We start from the raw sequence: 22,992 nt of genomic DNA, 5'->3' as shown, positions 1-22,992 counted from the left end.
CAGAAGAGCAGCCTGCCTTCTGGAATCTGGACGTGCACACTCAAGAAACACAGAGAAGACATTTATTACCGAGCTATAAATTAGAGGCGGCGGGCGGGGTGGGGCGGGCCGAGCCGCGGGGTCACGTTCCGGGCGTCTGCTGGCGCTCTCTGTCCTCCTGGGCCTGGATGCGGAGTTCCTCCTCGAGCCGCTCCTTCGCGCGGACCACCTGGGGGGGTCGCAAAGTGAGGCAGGACGGCCTCTTCCCATCAGATTTTCCCCAAGAGCTGTGGGCAGGTCAGAGGTGACAGCGCGAGTGGGCTGGGGGCCTCCTCCCGGGGAGTGAGCAGCCCAGGCGCACACAGATGCGCGGGAGCTCAGGGCTGGTTCCGGCACTCCGCCAGCTGGCAGTCCTGGTGCTTAAAACCACAGCTGCCCAGAGGGCCCCTGCCGAGGGTTACACTGGGCCGCGTGGAGCAGCAGCCAAGGGACTACTCAGGGCCCCTTTCTCCCCACCAAGCTCTGAACTGCCTGGAAAGGGGGGCGTGCAGGGAGAGAGGCCTCGTGGCCCCCCTCCTCCCAGCACTCACCTTTGACTGCAGGTAGAAGGAGCCACCCACGGATTTGTCGTTCACTTTGAAGAGGTGTTCGTAGTTCTGCAGAGGAGGGGAGACGGTGAGGGGGTGTGCGGTCCCTGGGTTACAGAGGCGGGGGGAGCTAGGAGGTGACAAAAAAAGGAAAGCGAAAGGGCTCACCCCTCCACCCCCGCAACCCAGAAGCCGCCGTGACGTCAAGGGGCAGGGTAGCGGGCAGGTGCTGCGTCTCTGCCACTGCAGCCCTGGGCCTAAACACCAAGAGGTGACGGTGGCTCCACCAGTGACTCCAGCGGGCTGCAGTCAGAACCCCCACTCCCGCCCCTTTCTGCCCGCCTCCCTCCCCCGACCCCCCAGTTCTGGTCTGCTTGTCTCGGAGATGGCCTGGTGGCCTTACCTTCTGGATCTCCTCGGGGCTCAGCTTAGAGACATTGAGAATCTGCTGGGCCTCCTGGAGGCTGAGGCCAGAGAGGTTGGAGGCGGCTGCAGACTGGTGTCCGGCACGTCCCCGGGCGTCAGCTGCTGCCCGGCTGGCTGTGTGGACACATGGGTGAGCACCCAGCAGCTCCCCAGGGCCTCCCAAGTGGGCAGCTCACCGCCGCCAGGTGGCGTGGGAGGGTCACACAGGGCCAGAGGGCATCTCTTCTCCTCAGGGGTTAGGGGGTGGAGGGTGGGAGCAGCAAAGTGTCTCCCACAGGGGGAGACAGGGGCAGGGGCTGGTCAAACCTGGCCTCGGGGCCCCAACCTAGACCACAAAGTGACTCTGTCTCTCCTCTCCCCTGCCCTCCCACCCCGGTGCACAGCCATTTAGGGAGCAGGGGGAGGCTTCCCCACGTCACCCAGGTCGCCAAGGCAGGCCGCTTGGGTGACCTCTTCCCTTTCAGTAACTCTAGACTCAGGAGCCAGGGCACTTTCCTTACGGGTCAGAGAATAAACATTTTAGGTTCTGCAGGCCAAATAGTCCATGTTGCAATCACTGGATCCCGCCTGGAAAGCAGCAAGAGGCAGAAAGCTCGAGCAGCTAGAAAGCAGTGCTCCAAAAATACTTTACTTACAAAACCAGGTGGCCAGGCGGGCCAGAGCCTGACTGCTGGCTGGATGCTACGCCTGCCAGGTCTCTTTTTTATGGGAATGCCCCAAAGTCCAGCCCTGCCCCCATGGGAAGAGCCTGAGGCCACCTGAGCTGCCAGAACCCCAGCTCACAGAGGGTCCCTACTTTCACAACCGGCCCAGTGTGAGGGGCCCACGGCTGTGGGGAAAATCTGACCCAGGCGGAAGTGCCCTCCCAGCCCAAGGGGACAGGGGCCCAAGCCTACCTGCAAACTCCTGGCGCAGGGCGCGGGCAAAGGCCCTACCCACCACCTGCACGCCCATCACAATGATCTGGGCCAGGTACTTGGCCTGCGGGCAAAGCAGGCACCTGTTAGCAGGTGGCATTCTCAGGGCCCCGAAAGACGACCCTGAGGGTGGCGGCTGGGTGGCAAGGCTCCTGGAGGGCTGAGGGAAGGAAGCGCAGAGCAGTAGCCACAGACCACTTCCTCCAAAGCACCCTGATAAAAACTTCTGCTTGGGGTGCTCAGGGGACAGAAGGCTAGGACTCTCCCTTGGTCTGCAGAAGAGGTGGACAGGAGCCAAGGCAAAGTGGCCTGGGAGCCAGAACTCAGGGCCCGTCCCAGACACACCCCTCACCTTGCCACCGCCACTGCCACTGCCAAGGCCGCTTCCTGTGCATCTGAGCCCGGCTGGACCAACCTTCGCCCCACTGGTGGGAAAACAAAGGGCCATTCTAATTCTCGTTGATCCATTTGACCCAGCACGAGAACAAAACACCCTCCGCCCTCCAGAGACAAAGCCCACTAGGCGGGCATGTAGACAACACAGCGGGGACGGGCGGGGAGGGAGGGCCGGCTGGGCCCTGCTCCTCCACAGCTCATGCCTCCACTCAAGTGGCACCAGGGCCACAGCGGTACATGGGGCCGGGCTGGGCTTGGCAGGAAAGCCCCTCCAGCGGAGCAGGCAGTGGTCTTCTACCCAACGATCGCGAGGCGGAGATGAGGGGGGCGTCCTACCAAGGGTGACCAGAGGCGTGGAGAGGTGACGGGCACCTGAGGACAGGCTGGGGACTCTAGGAGGCCATGGCACTTCCAGGGCAGGTAGAATCCTGATGGGAATAGAAAGGCTTTCTGGGCAGAGTCCAGGGGAGCCCAACACGGGGGAGAGTGTAAGGGGTGCCTGCGAGCAGCCCAGAGCCCAGGGGACATGGAAAATGTGAAGAGGTAAGATGGAGAAAGGGCCCAGACAGGAAATGCAGAGACCAGAGATTACAAATAGCGCGTGAGTGTTACAAGCATGGTACAAACCCGAGAGCGCGGAGGACGTGGGGAGAGCGCTCAGTGCCCGTGCCCTTCTCCCCCCACCCCACCCCCCCCCGGACTGGCCCGTCCAAGGGCTTTCTGACAAGTGCAGGCTCCTCCAGGGCAGCCAGCACTGCGCCAAACACATTCTATTTACTGGGCCTTTTTCTTTTCTTTTTTTTTTTGGTCTTTTTGCCTTTTCTAGGGCCCCTCCCTCGGCATATGGAGGTTCCCAGGCTAGGGGTCTAATCGGAGCTGTAGCCGCCAGCCTGGGCCAGAGCCACAGGAATGAGGGATCCAAGCCGCATCTGCGACCTACACCACAGCTCACGGCAACACCAGATCCTCAACCCACTGAGTGAGGCCAGGGATCGAACCTGCAACCTCATGGTTCCTAGTCGGATTCGTGAACCACTGAGCCACAAGGGAACTCCCTTTACTGGGCCATTTAATCCTGACAATGCAAGACACTGGAACAGAAGGGTTTAGTGACCACCCTGAAGACACACAGCTAGTACCTGGGGGAAGGTGGGCAGAAAACCCACAGCCAGTGCCATTGGCCACAGCATCCCCAGGCTGCCCACCTCATCCAGGACCCCAGGGTCTGCAGGGAGGGTGACTCCACACATGAAAGGATAAGGACTCCACAGAGGCCGAAGAGGGGCTGGCAGATTCCAGTGGAATCCAGACTCCAGAACCGGCCTTGGTGGCCTCCCTAACGGGTGGGGTGGGATGTAGTTCTGGACCATTAGCAGGAGTTAATAAATGGGAAGTGGCTTCAGATTTCACAAGTGGGTGGAAATTTCATAAAGCCCATATTTCACACCAGAGAGCAAAGCTCAGGGAACACCCTCCAGTGATCAGAGGGTGGGGCTGCGCTGTTGTGCAGAGGAGGCCGCTGGGAAGGCTCACCTGGCTCCCCCGACCCCCAGCCTAAAGCCTCTCCCAAGGGGGACAGGAGGCTCTGAGATGGACAGCTGGTCCTGACTAAGGGACAGAGAGGCTGACAGGAGGCAGCTGACTCCAACGGTTCCCACAACTTGGAGGAAGCTCCCGCTAGGCCTCAGAGCACCGCTGCGCGGCCTCGCACTCAGGTGTTCCCTTCTCTGCCCAGGGAGGCTGACTGTCACTAAAAAGCAAAGCTTAAGAGCTGAGCCTGTGACTGGGCAGCTCCCCCGACCCCCTGCTCGGGGGCCCATGGTTCCTGCTGCCAGAGCTCCATGGCCACAGGGCAGGCTGCCCCGTCCTGCAAAGGTTCAGAGGCTACCCTGCTGCCCAAGAGAGCCGCCTGGTCCACCCGCTGCAGCCGCCGAGGTTCCTACGGGAGGCATCTCCCAGGGGAGGTAGTGAAGCAGAGGTTACACAGACAAGCTTTGGGCTCACCCATGTGCAAATCCCAGCTGCGTTGCCCTGGACAAGCTCCCAGTGTCCTAGAGCCTCAGTTTCCTCTCTAGGAAAACGTGGCCAACATTTAATCCCCTACGGCTGCCACTGGGATTAAATGAGATAATGCTTGTAAAGTCACAGAGCCGGATGATGAGGTAGGTGCTCAGTAAGTGCTGTTTTCATTTATTGCTACGCTTTGTTTCACAAAACCTGACCCTGGCCAGGTACTGAGGAGTAACAAAGCTGCTGCCAACACAGCAGCTGGCCTGACAGACCCTCTGATGCCTCAGGGGAGAAGGCTGCAAAAAACAAGGCTGTGTTCCCTAGAAGCAGCGGGGAAGAGGAGTGAGAAGGCTGGATCCCAGCTTTGCCTCTTGCCAGCTCTGTGGCCCTGGGTAAATCACTCCACCTCTCGGAACCTGTTTTCTTTTCTTTTTCTTTCTCTCTCTCTCTCTTTTTTTTTTTGCTTTTTAGGGCCACACCTTTGACATATGGAAGGAAGTTCCCAGGCTAGGGGTCAAATTGGAGCTACAGCTGCAGGCTTACAGCAACACGGGATCCATGTCTACAACCTACACCGCACCTCACAGCTGAATCCTTAACCCACTGAGTGAGGACAGGGATTGAATCCACGTCCTTATGGACACTAGCTGGGTTTGCAACCCGAGAACTCCCTGAACCTCAGCTTTCTTATCTGCAAAACAGGGAGAATAATACCTTCTTTATAGGATGCTCTAAGGCCCTCAGGAGGCAAGACACTAAAACCAAGCAGAGGGTCCCACAGTGGCAGGTCCAGAGAAGCTCAACAGCTGCCTCTGCTTCCATACCAGATCCTGCCTGCAGCCAAGCCTCTCACCCACCTCCTCAACACCCAGACACCTGCGGTGAGCCAGCTGTGGAGCAGCTATGCTCAGAGCTGAGGATGCACGGGGAACACAGAACTGCCAGCTGCAGCTACCACAGGAGATGAAGACAGCCGCTGGCTGAGGCCTCTCCCAGAAAACCCCAAAACACCCCAGAGTCCACTGACTGACACGTGGGCCTGGAGACCCTGGGCAAGAGCAAGTGGCTGACCCAGCATTCAACTCAGGCCAAGCTGAGAGTCGAGGAGCACGGCTCAGCGCCACAGGACCCCATGCTTGGGACTCTGCGGACAGCATGTTACGCTCTCCCACCTGGGGAGCCCTGTGGCCGGATGCACAACCAAAGCCCTGCAGATGGGGCGAAGCACACAGGCGCCGGGGGGCGGGGAGCGCGCAGGAATGCAGTTTACCCCACTTCAGGTGCCCTAGGAAGGGGGCCTGGCTGCGGACGCTGACTGCAATGCTGCCCTCAAGGCACAGCTCCTCAGGCTGGTGGGCAGAGACTGCCAGACTTGCCCCTTTCTCAAGGACACAGGAAGGGGGCTCTCTTCCCCAAGGGCCCCTGCAAGGAGCTGCTGGCATTGCAGCAGGAGGGAAGTCGGGACCACAACGGTCATGTGTGCCCTGACATGCCTGGGGCCTGGGCTGAGGCTGGCACAGCAGGTGCCCCATACACACAGGAATGAATAGGACACATGACAGGGTTTCCAAAAGCCTCTTGCTCCCTCTGGCCATGCCCCTGCAACACACACACAATTCTCCACGACCGCCACAGCCAACTGCCGGCCAGTTCAGTCCACCTTGCAGCTCGGCATCCCCGGTTCGTCCGGCTACAAATGACGTCTCTAGTTCACTCTCCAGTGCACGTGCTGCGGCCACGCTATCTCTGCAGGACCGGCTCTCCTGCTTTATCCCGGGTCTCCGCAGCTCTGAATTCACACACCACCCAACTTCCTCGTCTCAAGTGCAGTTGGGAGCTTTCTAGGATTTACATACAGCTATGTGACCCATCCCTAGTTCCAGAACATTTTAATTATCTCCCCCACCGCCCCGCCAAACTCCATACCCATTAACCCTGATACCCTCCCTCCTACTCTGATACTGCGTCAAAACCCGGAGTCCTTTAAGACTCAGACAGTCCTGTCGGGGCTCAGCAGGTGAAGAACCTGACTAGCATCCATAAGGACTCTGTTGGATCCCTGGCCTCACTCAGTGGGTTAAGGATCTGGCATTGCTGCAAGCTGCGGCGTAGGTCGCAGATACGGCCTGGATCCAGTGTGGCTGTGGCTGGCAGCTGCATCTTCCATTAGACTTCTAGCCTGGGAACTTCCATATGCCAAGGGTGCGGTGCAGCCCTTAAGAGACAAAAAAAACCCAAAAACAAAACCCACCCTAGCTCATGTCACCCCCATTCTTTTTTTTTTTTTTTTTGCTTTTTAGGGCCACACCTGTGGCATGTGGAAGTTCGCAGGCTAGGGGTCAAATCGGAGCTGCAGCTGCCAGCCTACACCGCAGCCACAGCAACGCGGGATCCAAGCTGTGTCTGCAACCTTCACCTCAGCGCACCGCAATGCCGGATCCTTAACCCACCGAGCGAGGCCAGGGATCAAACCCATATCCTCGTGGATACTAGTCAGGCTCATGATGTCTTATCCCTGAGCCTCAAAGGGGAACTTCCCATCCCCATTCTGAGTGATCTTCCTAGGCTCCTCCCATTGCCCTTTCTTCTCCCATGAGCACACTGTCATATTGTCCTATTATACAGACTTGCCAGCTCTCTCCTTTAAGGTAACCAACTCCTCCAGAGCCACATTCCACCAGACCCCTCTAGGGGGACGCTGAGTTACACAAAGGAATGTGTGTGAAAGACCCAGCTCAGGAGTTCCCATCGTGGCTCAGCAGAAACAAGTCCGACTAATAACCACGAGGTTGTGGGTTCGATCCCCGGCCTTGCGTGGTGGGTGGGCTGGGGATCCAGCGTTGCCATAAATTGTGGTGTGCGTCGCAGACTAGCCTTGGATCTGATGTTGATGTTGCTGTGGCTGTGGCGTAGGCTGGCAGCTGCCACTCCGATGTGACCCCTAGCCTGGGAACCTCCCTGTGCTGCGGGCTGTGGCCCTAAAAAGCAGAACAGACAAACAAACAAACAAAGACCCAGTTCAGGGGAGGGTCCTCAGAACACCGCAGTGACTATTACAAGGCAGGAACAACATGGTGCTATGTGTGGAGTCTCAGGATACAGAAGGAGCTGGGCTCAAAACTGGGATGAGTGACCCTGGAGGACTTAGATGCTCTGAGCTTCAGGTTCCTTATCTGTAGAAATGGGGACAGGGACAGGGCCGACTTCCTAAGACTTAAACGGGAAGCTAAGCCTCGGCTTGGGGCAGGCACTCGTAAGCTCTCATCACTGTCAGTCAAGAAGTGGCTTCCCAAAACGGCTGCCTCAATCCCTTGGGGACCTTATGTTTACAGACCTTCCCGGGATAGAGCTCAGGACCCTGCACTTTTAAAGGTTACCAATGAGGTGACGGATGTAGCTAGGGTGGCCCAGATCTTCCGGCTGGCTCTGGGTGCCAAAGGACCACTGTTTTCACTATCCCAGCGCCTGGTTCAAGTCCCAGTTCTGCCACCTCCTTGTGGAAGTCCCGAAACCAGTTTTACCAGCTTTCAAATGAGGACAATAATAGGGGGACAACATCAACTGGCCCCGTGACAGAGGGTCGCTGGCCGGACGAGTCTCCACTTTGGGCTGCTAGCACGTGGCTGGCGCACACGGCGACCGCATCTGCTGGGTATTCCCCGGCCCGCCAGGCCCCCTCTGCCTTGCAGCCGGACGGCTCTCCCAGCCCCCGAGGTCCCCAGCAACCGCCTCGGTTCCCCCAGCTGCGACATCCCCGGTCCCCGCTTCCCTCCGTACACGCTTCCCGCAGCCCGGTTGGAACTCCCCGCCCCGACCCCGGCCCCGAACGGCCTCCCCTCCGCCCCCCTCCCCGGGCCTCACCATGGCGGCCGCTCTGCCTCAAGGGCCCGGGCTCCGGCTTCCTGGCCCCGCGGCCCGGGCTCAAGGGCGACCGGCGGGTCAGAGGTCAAGGGAGGCTGAGAAGAGCGCGTGCGCTGGGCATGCGCATTGCTTCAAACTGGAAGGGCAGGAGTGGGCGGGGTCAGGGCGGGGCTCCTGGGCGGGGTTAGGGCGGGGCCTCCCTCAGCCTCCCGCGCTCCGGAGGGAGACCACAGAGGCTGCTGATGGGGAGTCTGAGGAGCCTCTGGCTCTCCTGCTCATCCTGAGGCGCTAGGAGCAACGGAATAACACCGGTCAAATGTGGGGCTATTTCTTCCCTTCATTTTGCCAAAATATTTGGGACTAAAAGATATGCGATAAAGATACAACACCGCACAAACATGAGTAAGATGCCACATTCCCACAAATATTTAAGAAAACAGGAAACTTCAAAATAGGTTTCATTCCAGGTTCCTTCTGGCTGGGAAAGAGGGCTCTCTCCCTCCTCCTTCGAGTCTTTGTTCAAACCTCATCTTCTCAGCGAGGCCCACCCTGACCCCCTGCCATCATTGCGATTTGTCCTTTTTCCTTTGCTTTTCTTTTTCTTCCTTTTTTTCTCCCCCCCTTTTTTAATTTTTAAAAATTATTTATCTATTTTAAGGCCTCACCCACGGACGTTCCTGAGTCAGGGACTGAAACCAAGCTGCAGCTGCCACCGGAGCCACAGCTATGGTAATGCTGGATCCTCAGTCCCTGTGCTGGGCTGGGGATGGAACCTAAACCTCTGCAGTGACCTGAGCTGCTGTAGTCAGATTCTTTTTTTTTTTTTTGTCTTTTGTCTTTTTGTTGTTGTTGTTGTTGCTATTTCTTGGGCCGCTCCCGCGGCATATGGAGGTTCCCAGGCTAGGGGTCCAATCAGAGCTGTAGCCCCCGGCCTACGCCAGAGCCACAGCAACACGGGATCCGAGCCGCGTCTGCAACCTACACCACAGCTCAAGGCAACGCCGGATCGTTAACCCACTGAGCAAGGGCAGGGACCGAACCCTCAACCTCATGGTTCCTAGTCGGATTCTTTAACCACTGCGCCACGACGGGAACTCCTTTTTTTTTTTTTTTTTGTCTTTTGTCTTTTTGTTGTTGTTGTTGTTGCTATTTCTTGTGTAGTCAGATTCTTACCCCACTGTGCCATGGCAGGAACTCCACTTTTTTCTTTTTTTCCTTTTTTTTTTTTTTTTTTGGCTGTGCCTGTGGCATCCAGAAGTTCCTTAACCTGAGCAGTGACAATGCAGAATCCTTAATCCACTGAGCTACCAGGGAACTCCTCCTTTTCCTTAATTTTTTCTTTTTGTCTTTTTAGGGCCACACTTGTGGCATAGGGAAGTTTCCAGGCTAGGGATCGAATCGGAACTGCAGCTGCCAGCCTATACCACAGCCAGAGCAACGTGGGATCTGAGAAGCATCTTTGACCTATGCTGCAGCATAGGCTGGATCCTGAACCCACTGAGTAAAGCCAGGAATCGAATGACTGTCCTCATGGACACTAGTCAGGTTCTTAACCTGCTGAGCCACAACAGGAACTTTTTTTTTTTTCTTTTTTTTTTAGGGCTGTACCCTAGGCATATGGAGGTTCTCAGGCTAGGGGCTGAATTGGAGCTGTAGCCACTGGTCTACACCACAGCCATAGCAACGCCAGATTCAAGGCATATCTGTGACCTACACCACATCTGACAGGAAGGTGGGATCCTTAATCCACTGAGGCCAGGAATAGAACCTGTGTCCTCATGTATACTAGTCAGATTTGTTTCTGCCAAGCCCTCATGGGAACTCCACTCCCTGCTTTTTTTTTTTTTTTTTTTTGAAAAAAGTATACATCAGTTTATTTGGAACAAATGCTTTGCACTAGTGAGTAGAGCTGAACTGCTCCCAGTGGAAATCCCATTTTCCCTTTTATAAGTGACAAGAATCCAGTTCCATTTGGGCTCTGGAATTATAGGCAGAAAACAAAATTAAGAAAATGGATGATGAAGTTCCCGTCATGGCTCAGTGGTTAATGAACCCAACTAGTATCCGTGAGGATGAGGGTGCGATCCCTGGCCTTGCTCAGTGGGTCGAGGATCCAGCATTGCCATGAGCTGTGGCATAGGTCACAGATGGGGCTTGGAGCCACGCCGCTGCTGTGGTCGCTGCTGTGGTGTAGGACAGTGGCTACAGCCCAGATCCGACCCCTAGCCTGGGAACCTCCATGTGCCTTGATGTGGCCCTAAAAAGACCAAAGACAAAAAAAAAAAAAAAGAAAAAAATGGATGACATTTGAATTCATTGATCAAAACATGGGACCAATTCCTGAAAAGTTTCACTCCCTGCTTTTTTGTTTGTTTGTTTGTTTGTTAGGGCTGCACCTGCGGCACATGGATGTTCCCAGGCTAGGGGTCGAATCGGAGCTGTAGCTGCTGGCCTACACCATAGCCACAGCAACACCAGATCCAAGCCATGTCTGTGACCTACATCACAACTCACGGCAATGCCGGATCCTTGACCCGCTGAGTGAGGCCAGGGATCGAACCCACAACCTCATGGTTCCTAGTCAGATTCGTTTCCACTATGCCACAAAGGGAAAACTCCTCCCTGCTTTTTTAATACTAGCTTTATTGAGAAAGAATTCACACACCATACAATTCACCCTTTTTTTTTTAGGGCTGCACCGGCAGCATATGGACATTCCCAGCCTAGGGGTCTAATCAGAGCTACAGATGCTGGCCTACAGCACAGCCACAGCAACACAGGATCCAAGCCACATCTGTGGCCTACACCACAGCTCACGGCAACGCCAGATCCTTTAACTCACTGAGCGAGGCCAGGAATGGAATCTGCATCCTCATAGATCCTAGTCAGCTTCCTTACTGCTGAGCCAAGATGGGAACTGCCCATTTCACCCTTTTGAAATGCACCAGTGAGTGTTTTTTAGTACCTTCACAAGGCTCTGCAACAATTACCATTAATTCTAGAACATAGTCATGCCCGCCCCCCAAAAAAAACCACCACACCCGTTAGCAGTCTCTGCCCATCTCCCCCTCCCCCGCCCCCTGGAGAGCACTAACCTGTCTTCCATCTCAGGGACCTGGGTGTTCTGGGTTTCACAAACACTGAATCATCCTTTTGTGCCTGGTTTAAACCTCCATTCATGACCCCCTTTTTTTGCCCCTGATGCTCTTATCACATTCTACCACACTGTTTTGGTTTTTACTTTTTAGGGCAGTACCTGCTGCACATGGAGATTCCCAGGCTAGGGGTCAAATGGAAGCTGCAGCTTCCTGCCTACGCCACGGCCACAGCCACAGCCACACCAGATCCAAGCCACGTCTGGGGCCTACTCCACAGCTCACGGCAATGCCAGATCCCCAACCCACTGAGCGAGGCCAGGGATCGAACCCACGTCCTCATGGATACTAGTCGGATTCAATTCTCTTGAGCCATGATGGGAACTCCTGTATCACTTATCTGTGTGTTTATTATCCGTTCCCTCGCGCTAGAAGGAGAATTCCTGGTGGGCAGGACCTTGACCTCTTTCTTCCTCTCCTGGAAGGGCAGCTGGCACATGGAAGGCACTCAACAAACATCTGTTGAATGAATCAAAGTCGGGCTGCCTGGTACATAGACTACATCCGGGAGCACAGCCCCTCCTCCCTTTCCTCCAACTCTCCCAATTCCTCTTCCCTCGGCGCCCGGGCCGCCCCTTCTTTTGTCTGAACGTGCTGCTCAGGGCTCTTTCCATGGCTTCGGGACCTTCAGATCATAGTTCTGGGCTTAAATGTCCCTTCTCAGAGCATCCACACCGCGTCCCCCGCATCCCATGTGCTCCCTTTCATGCCGTTTATCAACTTTACAGCCTCCGCACAAGACTGGCTTTCCCGCCCTCAACTGGCTCCCCTGCGAGGAAAGACGATACCCAGGGCCATGAGGAGCCCGGTGCCCCTGTGCATTACAGGCGCTGCCATCCAGAGCCCCGCCAGGTACCAGGGCTGGATGAACGAATGAACTCGCAGCAGGAGCAGGAGAGGCCTGGGACAGGGGCCAAGCCGCCCTCACCTACCCTCCCGTCCCCTGCCCCTTCCAGCCATCCCAGAGACCACAGCGACACGAGGGGTGACGGCTTAGAAAAGTTTAATGGCTGAAAACACCCAGGGCAGGTGCAGGCCAGTTCCTGTGGGCTCGCGCCCCCTTCAGCTGGGCGATCAGCTCTATGATGCTCATCCCTCCTGGTTCCAAGCTTGGGCAGAAGGGTGACTGGCCCTAGGTGCCCCTGGGCTGGTGCTGCTCCCGACGGCCTGGCGGGGGACCAGCCCCCTAGGCTCTTGACCGGAACTGGAGCAGCAGGCAAGATGGGGCACCATGTCACACCTGAAGGGGCTGGGTACAGCCAGCCAAGCCGGGACCAGCCCAGGTCAGTGCTGGGGACAAGGAGCCCAGTGCTGTGCCCCCAGCCCTCCCCACCCCCACACCCCGGGCTCCACGTGCTGGCAGGCAGCTGAGGAGGAGCAGCCGGGCCCAGAAAAAGCAGAGGTGTGGACAATCCATGGAAGTGCAGCAGGGCCCAGAGGCCGTGGAAGCGCCCAAGAGCAGAGGGTAGCCCGAACTTCTGGGAGGAGGCGAGCCGGGCTGTCTTCCAGGCTGCGGGTGAGACATGAGGTGCGCGGGCACGAGGTGGCTCTCGGAGGTGGCAGAGGCACGTGAGGCTAGAGGTGGCTGGTGGCCAGGCTAGTCCTGGGGAAATAAAGCCGGCATGGCCGGGGGGTGAGTGGGGCTGGCAAGGGGGTGGCGCTTGCTGCGGGGGGCATGGGGGAGGCCTGGCGGGCAGGCCAGGTCCACTCGTCCACTCACCCACTCGTCCTCGTCCACCCCTTCGAAGGAGTCCTGCGGGAGAGGGTCCTCCCGGTTCCCCAGCTTCGCCACCATGGCGCTCAGCAGCTGGGAGAGGGGATGGGGAGAAGGGGGAAGGGAGGGATAATGTCAGATCCCAGCTCGAACCCCAAGGTTCAAGGTCATGGAAGAGTCGTTTTCATTACAGGGCTGATGGTTTTCACTGAAAAAGACACTTCGGAAGAGACAGGGGAGCCAGACAGGCAGCTGTGGCATGGAGCTGCAGAGTCACAGACTAGTGGCCTCAGAAACTCAAACCTGCACCAGGGTCCCAAGCAAGGTCCCATGCATCGGACTGGACTGGGACTGGCCGGACAGGGCCTCTCTCTGCCCCCCCCTGGCTTCCCCAGCCCCGTGGCCTGGGGGCAGCAGTGGTCAGCTTCAGCCAGCAAGCTGGCCAATTGAGAGGTGGGTGACCCTGGCTCCTGGCCCCATCTGGGTGGGACCAGAGAGCTGAAGGGCAACCCGCCGGTGTAGCCAGGACCCCGTGCCCCCCTCGGCCAGCCTCTCCCATGCCTACCTCTTCCTTCTTCTGCTGGTCCGACTTCTCTTCCAGGTAGAGTGCTGAGGGTGGGGCCCGCCGGGCAGGGGCTTCCCGGGGGGCCTGGCTCACTGGGGTGGGACAGCAACAAGCATCAGGCATCAGAGAGTCCACTAGGAGGGGGCTCCTGGCCCAACCCTTTGGTACCAGCCCCCTGGGGAATATGTGGCAGAGACCCCAGAGGTGGCATTAACAGCTACTCAGCCCTCAGTTCACAAGGCCTGCCCTGGGCACCAAGCTGTGTACAGGTGCCTGTGTTGGGGGTGGGGCCTGAGATGGAAACCCAGGCCCTGGGCCCCGCTCTCAGGGGCTCAGAGACCAAGCCCCGAGAGCAACCACCCCTCCCGTGGGCACTCTAGAGGCTTCTGCATGCCAGCAGGGATGCGGGGGTCAGACGTGGGCCTCCGCCCCTTTCTCCAACCCTCACCCACTCACCCACTTCCCTCCTGCCCCCCCAGTCCCTGATCCTACCTGGGGTCATGCCGAGGGGCTGCAGGCTGAGAAGCCGGGGCTGCCCGTTAGCACCTCCCAGCCAGGCCTCGGCACTGAGCACCGGCTCCCAGCTCACAGCGGTGTCTGGAAACACATCATCTTGGAAGAATTCTTTCTGCGGGGAATGGGGAAGGGGATGCCCTGAGGCACGGACCAGAGGCAGAGGGCACACAGGCGTGCACTGCAGCGGGGGCAGGCCCAGGGTCCCCATGTGGAATTTCAGGGTGTTAGCAGAGAAAGGGGGACAACTGCCCCAAAGAGGAGTGAGCGCAGCAGTTTGGTGACAAGAGCAGTCAGGCCCCAAAGTGACTGAGAGGGACCAGGAAGAGGGCGCTGGGCGCTGGCATGCTGAGCCCCCAAGCTCACCCTGACTCGGGGCAGCCGGAAGGCGACGGGCTCCAGGGAGGTCTGGCGAAGTCGCAGGCAGCGGGCAAACTCCACCTCCCGAACCTCACACTCCGTCTTGGGCAGGAGAACGAAGCCCTGGAGCAGCAGGGGAGGCTGGAGCTCACGGGGGCGCCCCTGGGCCCCCAGGGTGCAGCGCCCCTCACTCAGGACCGCCAGGGCCAGGGCTTATCCCTGGACAGAGGTGGGATGTTTAACAGCTGGCTCTCTGGAGGAAGAATGCCCCGGCCCGTCGTGTCTGCCTATCTCCGTGGTGTGAAAACTCCCACCGCGGCCAATGTCACACCATCAACGTGAGCAGGTGAATGCAGACTTGGGAAGAGAGCATTGCTATATTTCTGCTGGACGAGGCCCACTGATGTGAATAACCTCAAGAGCACGAACAATAGTAAAATCAAGTAATACAACCAGAAGGTGAGACATAAAGTATCTTTCGCCTTGGCCTTTAATGTCACTTATTTGTGGGTTCATAAAGCTTAAACTTACATAGTGTTGCTTTTTTGGGTTTTTTTTTGTCTTTTTAGGGCCCCACCGATGGCATATGGAAGTTCCCAGGCTGGGGGTTGTAGCAGAGCTGTAGCCACCAGCCTACACCACAGCCACAGCCACAGCCACGTGGGATCCGAGCCGCGTCTGTGACCTACACCACAGCTCGCGGCAACGCTGGAGCCTGAGCCCACTGAGCAAGGCCAGGGATCTGACCTGCGTCCTCATGGAGAGTGGGATACCTTTTTCCTGGAAGGGAACTCCATGGTTTAATTTGTAATAATGGCTGAGGTTCATCGCCAGTTCCCTGAGCTGCCGGCCTCGCCATGGCCCAGTGACCGGCTGACCCCACAGGCCCCTGCACTTCCCCACGTGGCCACGAGAGGGCGTGGAGCCCATGGTCCCGCCGAGGGAAGGAGGACCAGGGAGGGTGTGCTTGGCTCACCTTGTGGGGGTCGGGCGACGTGAAGCTGTTGCACTCCAGAAAGAAGGGGGCCTCGGGGAGCAGCTCATACAGGAACACGCGGGTATCGCCCTGCGGAATGGCCACAGTGAGGTGGCCAGCTTTAGCTGCCCTCCCTCACCTCCTCCCACCTGCCTAGCCACCCACCCCCCCGCCGCCCTGAGCACCCCAGCCCACCTTGCCCGTGAGCAGCACCAGGCTGGTATCTGGGTCATAGCTGGGCAGAAGTGTTGAGGGAGCCACATCCAGCCCCAGCACTGCCAAGGGGCCACTGGCCAGGGCCTCGGCCGAGAACAGGAGCAGCTGGCGCTCACTTCGGCTACAGGGCAGGGGCGGGGGGCAGGAACAGGTCCTCAGAGCTGAAGGGACCTGGGGCAGGGCCGGGACCCCAGCAAGGGCTGATCTTGGGGGACTGGGGGCCTGCAGGCCTCTGGGTGAGAGGACAGGCCTCTTGTCTAACCTTCCAGACCCAGCCTCGGAGCCACCAGCCTGGCCTAAGGCAACGGCATCCCAACCATGCCTGGTCCCCAGCCTCGGAGCCACCAGCCTGGCCTAAGGCAACGGCATCCCAACCATGCCTGGTCCCCAGCCTCTGCCCTTTTGGACTTGCTCGGCGCACTCCTGGCCCTGGTGCCTGTCCCGTGGCCACCGTGGCTACTAGGTCTGGACCCTTCTCCACACATTCTGCTCCATGTCTCCTGCTCCAGCCAGGCCGGTCACCTTCTGGGCCAGTTCCCCCACCCCCCCACCAAGTTGACGGCCCTTCTCTTTGGGTCTCTGTTTACTAGCCCCTCTGTGACCCAGTTCACATGACTCCTCTCTTAGGAGGCCCTCCCTGAACCTTCCTCCGGAGCAGGAAATGCCCACACCTGGGCCTCTCCAGGAGGCTTGGTTCTGTGTTTTGTGGGCTTCGTCAGCTTCCCACCAGGCACGGGTTTTTTGCAGCCAAGGAGGGCTCTCAGCCCTCTGAGCCTGCAATTGCCTCACGCCTCCATCCATCCTGCCATCCCCACTCCCTCCAGCCATCGATCCACCCCTCCTTCCATCCTGCCATCCCCCCCCATCCACCCCTCTCTCCTTCCATCCTGCCATCCCCCCTCCCCTCCCTCCTTCCATCCATCCTTCCACCCCTCCCTCCTTCCATCCCTCCATCCACCCCTCCCTCCCTCCAGCCATCCTTCCCTCCCTCTCTCCCTCCCTCCACCCACCCCTCCCTCCTTCATCTGCCCATTCAGTAAGTGAAGTTCTCCACGCCTGGCAGGTATGTGTATCTGGGGGAGGGGGACACAGGTGGCCGCTGAGGTCTGGGGAACGGTGGTCCCAGAGTCCTCACCTGTCAAAGCCAGATACCAGAAGGCAGTGACCATCACACACCCAGACAACGCGGGCTCCACGGGCCCCCTCAGGCCCTGGGCCTTCCTGTTGGGATACAGCACACGAGGCTCAGCCAGGACTCCTGCCAGGTCTGAGGGCCGCTCCCAGCCCAGCTTGCTCACCTGCAAGGGCTCAGGGCTACTTCGGGGCTCGTAGACCCGCAGGCGCCCGTCTTTGCAGACCGTGGCCAGCTGCTGCCCATTGGGACTCCAGGCCAGGCCAAAGATCTGGGGGCAGGAGCGCATGTGAGAAGCAGCCTCTCACCCCGTGGCTGGGCGCCGGCCCCCAAAGCTGTGCTACCTGATCCCGGTGGCCCTGCAGCCTCAGACGCTCGACTCCGGCCTGAAGGTCCCAGATCCTAATGGTAAGGTCATAGGAAGAGGAGGCCAGCACATCAGCCGCCAGCGGGTGGAAGCGCAGAGAATAGATCTTCTCCGTGTGGCCTGGGGGTGGGGGGTGGGGGTGATGCTGGGTCCCTCAGGAGCCACTGTCCGCCCCCCACCCCCAGCTGGGCCTGCCTGACCTGTGAGCACGGCCTTGGGCGTGGTGAGCACCTCTTCCAGGCCCTCTGGGGGCACCCGCCACAGCCGGATCCTGGCGTCCTCGCCAGCTGCAGAGAGCACGGGCTCAGCACTGCGGGGCCCCAGGCATCCAAGCTTCCCCTGGCCCTTTTCAGGACCCCGGCCCCCTCTCTCAAGCCTAGAGCCCGGCCCCCTTACCCACAGCGAGGCGGTGGAGGTCGAAGGGGTCCCAGGCCAGATCAGTCACGGCTGCCCCATTCTGCAGCGTGGGCAGCGCTGTGTCAGGCAGACGGCCAGGCTTCCTCAGCTGTGGGGGGTGCCCCACCCAGAGGCCCATCAGCAACGGGCACAGCAGCCCGGTCCCCAGGGGCTGCGGGGCAAGCAGCATGCCCGGGCCCACCGCTCTGCAGCCAATGACCCACCAGTGGGTGGCCCAAGCTCTCTGCCTCAGGCACCTCGTGCTCTGAGCCCCAAGTGCCAACCGTGAGGCCCCGAGATCTGAAGTGAGGGGGCAGCGTGGAGTGATGGAAAGAGCTCAGGATTGGGGTTCAGGTGACCTGGGTTCGATGACCAGCTCCACCACTTACACAGCGTGTGACCCTGCAGGTCACTGAGCCTCTCTGTACCTCACGGCTCTCATCTGTAAAATGGGGGTAAGAGTGGCACCCCCGCCTGGGACGCTGGGCAGGTGCCTAGCACATGGTTTGCACTTAGAGAACATGAGTTGGTGTGTGCCCTCAGCATCCTGCAGAGACGTGGGTCAGCGCACACCAGGGTGGGGTCCCTCACCTCGAGCACAGCCACCTGCCCCCCACTGCTGAGCAGGGGCACGGCCACACGCAGCCGGTTGGCACAGAAGCCGTCGCTCTCGCCAGGTGTGGTGAGGTTGAGCCCCTTGAGGTTGGTGATGTGGCTGTCGCGATGTAGGACGGTGCCCTGAGTGTGCCGGAACTTGGAACTGGGGCCTAGTGGGCAGCAGGAACAGGGAGCCATGGGATGGGGGCCGGCTCTGCCTGGCCCTCCCCGAGTCCCGGCTGCCTGCTCCCCCAGTGAAGGGCCATGCGGGCTTGAGCACGGAACGGTGCCCGGGAAAGGGACGGGAGGCTGCCGTCTTCCAGACAAGGCTCCCTCCGCCCCACGAGGAAGCGCCTCCGCTTGGGGGGCCGGGGGGCAGGCAGGAGGGCAGCAGAGGAGGTGGCCTGGGGCTGGAGCACCTGTGGCCTGCCGCACTGACCTAGCAGGCTCTGCAGGGACCTCTGGCTGGGGCTGGTGCCAATGCCGCTGGTGCTGGAGAGTGAGGGCCCCAGGCTGGACGGCGTGGAGGGTGAAGTCAGTGAGCTGGGAGGGGAGGAGAAGCCGTCCTGGGGGAGAAGCACCGGGTCAGCTGGCAGCCCCTGCAGAGAGGCTGACCAGAGAGAGAGGGGAGGCTGACATCGTCACGCTGGGATGCTGGGCTAGGCAGGAAGCCCCTGCCGTGGGACACGGGGTGGGGATGCAATGGCAGGGGCTGCCAGGGGCCGGGGTGACATAGGGGTATGCAGAGCGTTACACGTGGGGCAGCAGGTAACAGCCACTGGCTCCTGGCTTGGCAGGAGGGTGGGTGCAGAGGGATCCAAATCTTTCAAGGGAAACTAGAAATCTAGATTTTCTGTGCAAGTCTTTCTATGTGTTTGCCCAGTTCAGAGAACACTGTGGGGCTTCACTAAAGCTTCCTGCATTTCTGAGACTGTGGGGCAGGCCCATGTGCTCCGGGCCTGGCTCAGGGAGGGCCGGGCGGGCCACGGGGTCACTCACGCTGGGGTCCGCATCGCCTGCAGGCGTCTTTGCAGGCTGGGCCGCATCAGGGCTGGGCTGCGCAGGGGACACCAGGCGGGACGTGAAGCTGGGGAGGGGCCGGCGGGCGGGGTGGAGGCTGACCCGCTGCACCTGTGGGGACAGGCCAGGGTGGAGGTGGGGGTGAGGCTGGGGGACACACCGCTGCACCGCGGGCCGTGGCTGGAGGCCAGGGATGGTCCGCCGGGCCTCGGCCCTACCTGCTGGTTGCTCCCGGCCCACCAGGCCTGGGCGTCAGAGGCGGGCATGCTGCCTGCAGCGTCTGGGAACAGGTCCTCATGGAACTCGGCAGCCTGGCAGCAAAGAGGCACCTGGCCGGTGAGATCGGGTCCCCGGGCCCCTCCCGACCCCTCGCCCAGGACCCCTCACCTTGCGAGGCACGTGGTAGCTGATGGGCACGATGGCTGAGTCGCTCAGCTGCAGGACGCGGAGCACCTCGCAGCCCAGCACGGCCAGTGCCCGCCTCGGCACCAGGGCCGCGCCCCGCAGTGCACTTTCCAAGAGGCACTGGGTCACTGTTGGGGACAGGGGGGAGGACAGTCAGGGTGGGGGTGGGGCGGGGAGGGTGGACAGGGCAGGGGACAGGGCTTACCTGGGCTCAGCGCCGGCTGCTGGGGGGCCACCTCGTAGCAGCTCAGCTGACTCTCGCCCTGAAACAAGTCGCACCCGAGTGGCACTTGCTGACCGTGCTGGGGGCCTAGGCCACCCGGCTCCAGCGCCGGCCACCCCCCGGCCCAAAGCCCAAGTTGGGGCCATAGCGGATGCCTACTGGGCACCGACGTGCACAGGCCGCTGAGCCCTGGGCAGGCTTTTCGTCGCCTCTTCATCACCATGCACAAAGTGAGTGCCAGGGGTATACATTCATTATCACCAAGGGCCTACTCTGTGCTAACTCTGCTCTATCCTTGGCCTTCTTCTCATGAAGCTGGCATTCTAGGGGGCTGTCCCCACTGCACGGATGGAGACTTGGAGGCCTGCACGGGGGAGCCCCTGGCAGGTGGTAGAGCCCAGGCGGCACTGTTCTAGCTTCTCCTTTCTGGGATGGTCAGCATCCTGCACCCCTTGCTCTCCTAGCTGGCTGACCAGGTCAAAGGTCGGGTACAGACTTGGCAAATGAGGGCGCTGGCCCTGGGGGCAGACATGGGCGGGGGCTCCAGCTTCTCACCTTCCCTGCCAGGACCAGGAGCCCGGAGTCTGGGTCCAGCAGGGGCATCAGAGACCTGGGGGAGAGAAGGACAGTTACAGGGATGCGGCCAGCTGTCATGGCCAACAGGCAGCAGAAGGGCCGTGAGCCTGTGACCCCAGATAAGGGCTGACACGGAGTGACTAGGACTGATGTGCTCCCTCCAGCTACATCCAACCTGGTGCCCTGGGACCCTCCCTCTCCTCTCCCTGTGCTACCGACAGCCTGGGCACATGCCCACGTCCCAGGACTAGCCTTTCTTTCCCAGGGTCCTCCATCTGCCCACCTGCTTCACACTAGGATGGTGCCAGGCCCTGGGCCCAGGGGAGCCACCGCCTCTTTCTGTACCTCAGCCCTGACCTCTCCACCCAGGCTCAGCAGCTCCAGAAAGCCCCCCACATACATTCTGTCCCCGGTCCCATCCTGGCCAGCCTAGACACTGGGCCCAGGAGGGCGAGGGGCTCCTGACACCGGGGGCTCCCTCCATCCCCACCTGGTGCGGCTGCCCAGGGCTCCAGTGAGGTTCCTGCCCTGGCTCCACCCTGCCCAGTTCTCCATCCTCCTGCCCCTGAGGTAGGGCAGAGGCTGGGAATGGAGAGGCCAGGCTGGAAGCCCCCACTGCTGCTTGGTGCCATCTGTCTTGGCCACGACCTGCCACTGCCCAGGGACCCACTACTCCCCTTCCCCTCTGAGGCCCCGGAGGGCCCCTCGCAGCCCCCAGCCCTGTGAGTGCTGCCTTCCAGGGAGCAGAGGCGCCCAGGAGGACTCTGACAGGTGCCTCATCTGTTTCTGTTCCCCGTTCCTGGTCTTCGGTTTTGGCATCACATGCCTGGGGACCGATGGGTCTGGACCCCTGCCCGGACACTGATGCCTTCAAACAGAACCTTGTCCTCATGGGGGTCCCAGTGGTCAGAGGTCGCCCAGCTGTGGCAGCTACCTCCACCCCTCACCCGGGCAACAGAGGGCCCAGCTCACCCCACCCCTGCCCGGCCAGCTGCCCACCTCCCCACGCTCCCCTGCGGGAAGGGAGCCACAGAGTGGACCAGGAAGCTGGGTGGGGCCGTGTGTGTCTCCACAGCTTCCTGCAGCGCCCTGGGCCGGCCACCTGTGAGTGACACAGCCTCTAATTACCTTGGGCTGGCAGGCTGTGCGGGGCTCAGAACTGCCCTCCTCGACCTGGTCTGACCACTGCCTGCTGTAGGGGAGGGAGGTGGGCGGGGGGTAAGGCAGTCACGTGACCCCAACTCTGCCGCTGGCCTGGGTGGGGCCAGACGCAGGTCCCTTCAGCAGCTCTGAAAGGGCTCTCACTCACTCATTCACAATCACTCACTCCCTCGGAGAGCTGGTCTGTGCTCACCCCCACTGGGCCTGAGGGTGCGACCAAGGTGAGCACAACAGACCCGATCCCTGTCCTCAAAGGCTCAGGGCATGGGGGAGCGGCAGACACAATCCCATACACAAACACAAGAAGGAAAAGTTCTCTGGAGACACACAGCACAAGGCAGAAGGGCCTGGCTTTGGCTGGCCACAGGAGGGGGTGTTTCCTAGGACACAAAGGTTAAGGAGAAATCAACCCTGCCAAGGGGGGAGAGTTCCAGGCAGAAGAAGCAGCATGTGCAGAGGCCCTGCGGTAGGAGGTGGCACGGCTTGTTTAAGGAACAGGGAATAGGACATCGCTGGTGGCCTGGGCAGTAAGGGTGAGGGGCGGAGGCTTAGGATGGGGTCCGGAACCTCAGGAGGGGAGTTCTGCCTCCCTTCACTGGATGAGCAATGAATAAGCAAATGGTACATCTTAAGTGAAGAGGGAGAGGATTAGATTTGCGCCGGGCAGAGGTCATCATGTGGAGACACGCAGAAGAAATGAAGACAAGAGTCTGGGAGCAAGTGGGCTGGGCAGGACTGCCATCACCCAGCTGCTGCCTTGGTGGGAAGTGGGGTGTTGGCCTGTGGGTTCCGCCACGGCATCGATGGCTCACCTATGCTCTCAAGCAAGCTCTGTGAGAGGCCTGACCTGGCGTCCCGGCCCCACCGCCCCATCAACCCCAGCGGCTTGGCCCACTGACTCAGGTGCTGGGGGTGCGGGGGCAGGAAGTCATGGAGGGCAGGGCTGGCTTCTCCGACAGGTCAGGCCAGTCTTCCTCGCCTCGGGCAGAGCCACCTGAGCAGCTCCACCAGATGGGAGCATCCTGGCCGTCATGGCACAGGCCAGAAAATGGGGTCACGGCACCCAGCCCCAAGGGTTGGCCAACAGCTGGCACGGGCCTGACCCCAGGGATTGTAAAGAGAGCCAAGCCAGGTCTGGGTCTGGAATGCCAGACCCAGGCCCTGCCTGGCATAGGGCCAGAGCTGGTGAGAATGGGCACAGGCATCTCTCCTGCTGCCGTGGCACTAGGAGAAGGCTGGCACCTGGGCCTGCCACTGGGAAGGGCTCTGACCCAGGTCTAGGGTCTGCTCCAAACTCAAAGCCATAGAAGGTCTAAAGCCCAGGCCCCAGAAGACACAGAACAGTGGTGGCATCAAGTGGGTCACAAAGGGGAGGGTCAGCCCCTGGTGATCCTTTCAGCCCTCCCCACATTGCTGCCATCGCACCAGTGTCCCCATGTG

The 22,992-nt window shown here is 60.0% G+C and overlaps 1 protein-coding gene across 13 annotated transcripts in view; it reads right to left on the bottom strand.

Annotated features, from left to right (window-relative positions):
- Positions 1 to 22,992, bottom strand: part of LOC125127520 (mitochondrial import inner membrane translocase subunit TIM16) — a 77,097-nt gene that overhangs the window by 8,142 nt on the left and 45,963 nt on the right. For 3 of the 13 annotated variants that reach the window (XM_047780645.1, XM_047780646.1, XM_047780652.1), the window contains 19 exons: positions 20,371 to 20,425; positions 19,798 to 19,855; positions 19,575 to 19,720; positions 19,406 to 19,498; positions 19,167 to 19,298; positions 18,607 to 18,733; positions 18,162 to 18,337; positions 17,571 to 17,679; positions 17,375 to 17,461; positions 17,152 to 17,294; positions 16,974 to 17,078; positions 16,811 to 16,896; positions 15,655 to 15,796; positions 15,460 to 15,549; positions 14,490 to 14,606; positions 14,103 to 14,238; positions 13,611 to 13,702; positions 13,052 to 13,138; positions 12,318 to 12,934 (listed from right to left, as the gene is read on the bottom strand). In XM_047780645.1, the coding sequence (XP_047636601.1) occupies positions 12,929 to 12,934; positions 13,052 to 13,138; positions 13,611 to 13,702; positions 14,103 to 14,238; positions 14,490 to 14,606; positions 15,460 to 15,549; positions 15,655 to 15,796; positions 16,811 to 16,896; positions 16,974 to 17,078; positions 17,152 to 17,294; positions 17,375 to 17,461; positions 17,571 to 17,679; positions 18,162 to 18,337; positions 18,607 to 18,733; positions 19,167 to 19,298; positions 19,406 to 19,498; positions 19,575 to 19,720; positions 19,798 to 19,855; positions 20,371 to 20,425 (1,987 nt within the window). In that variant the 3' untranslated portion in view covers positions 12,318 to 12,928. The other 10 variants (XM_047780656.1, XM_047780655.1, XM_047780657.1 and 7 more) reach the window with 8 other exon arrangements.

This window comes from Phacochoerus africanus, chromosome 5, assembly GCF_016906955.1.
Source record: "Phacochoerus africanus isolate WHEZ1 chromosome 5, ROS_Pafr_v1, whole genome shotgun sequence".
Classification (NCBI taxonomy): domain Eukaryota; kingdom Metazoa; phylum Chordata; class Mammalia; order Artiodactyla; family Suidae; genus Phacochoerus; species Phacochoerus africanus.
Note: the sequence above shows the minus strand (reverse complement) of the source record. Positions and strands in the feature narration are given on the sequence as shown.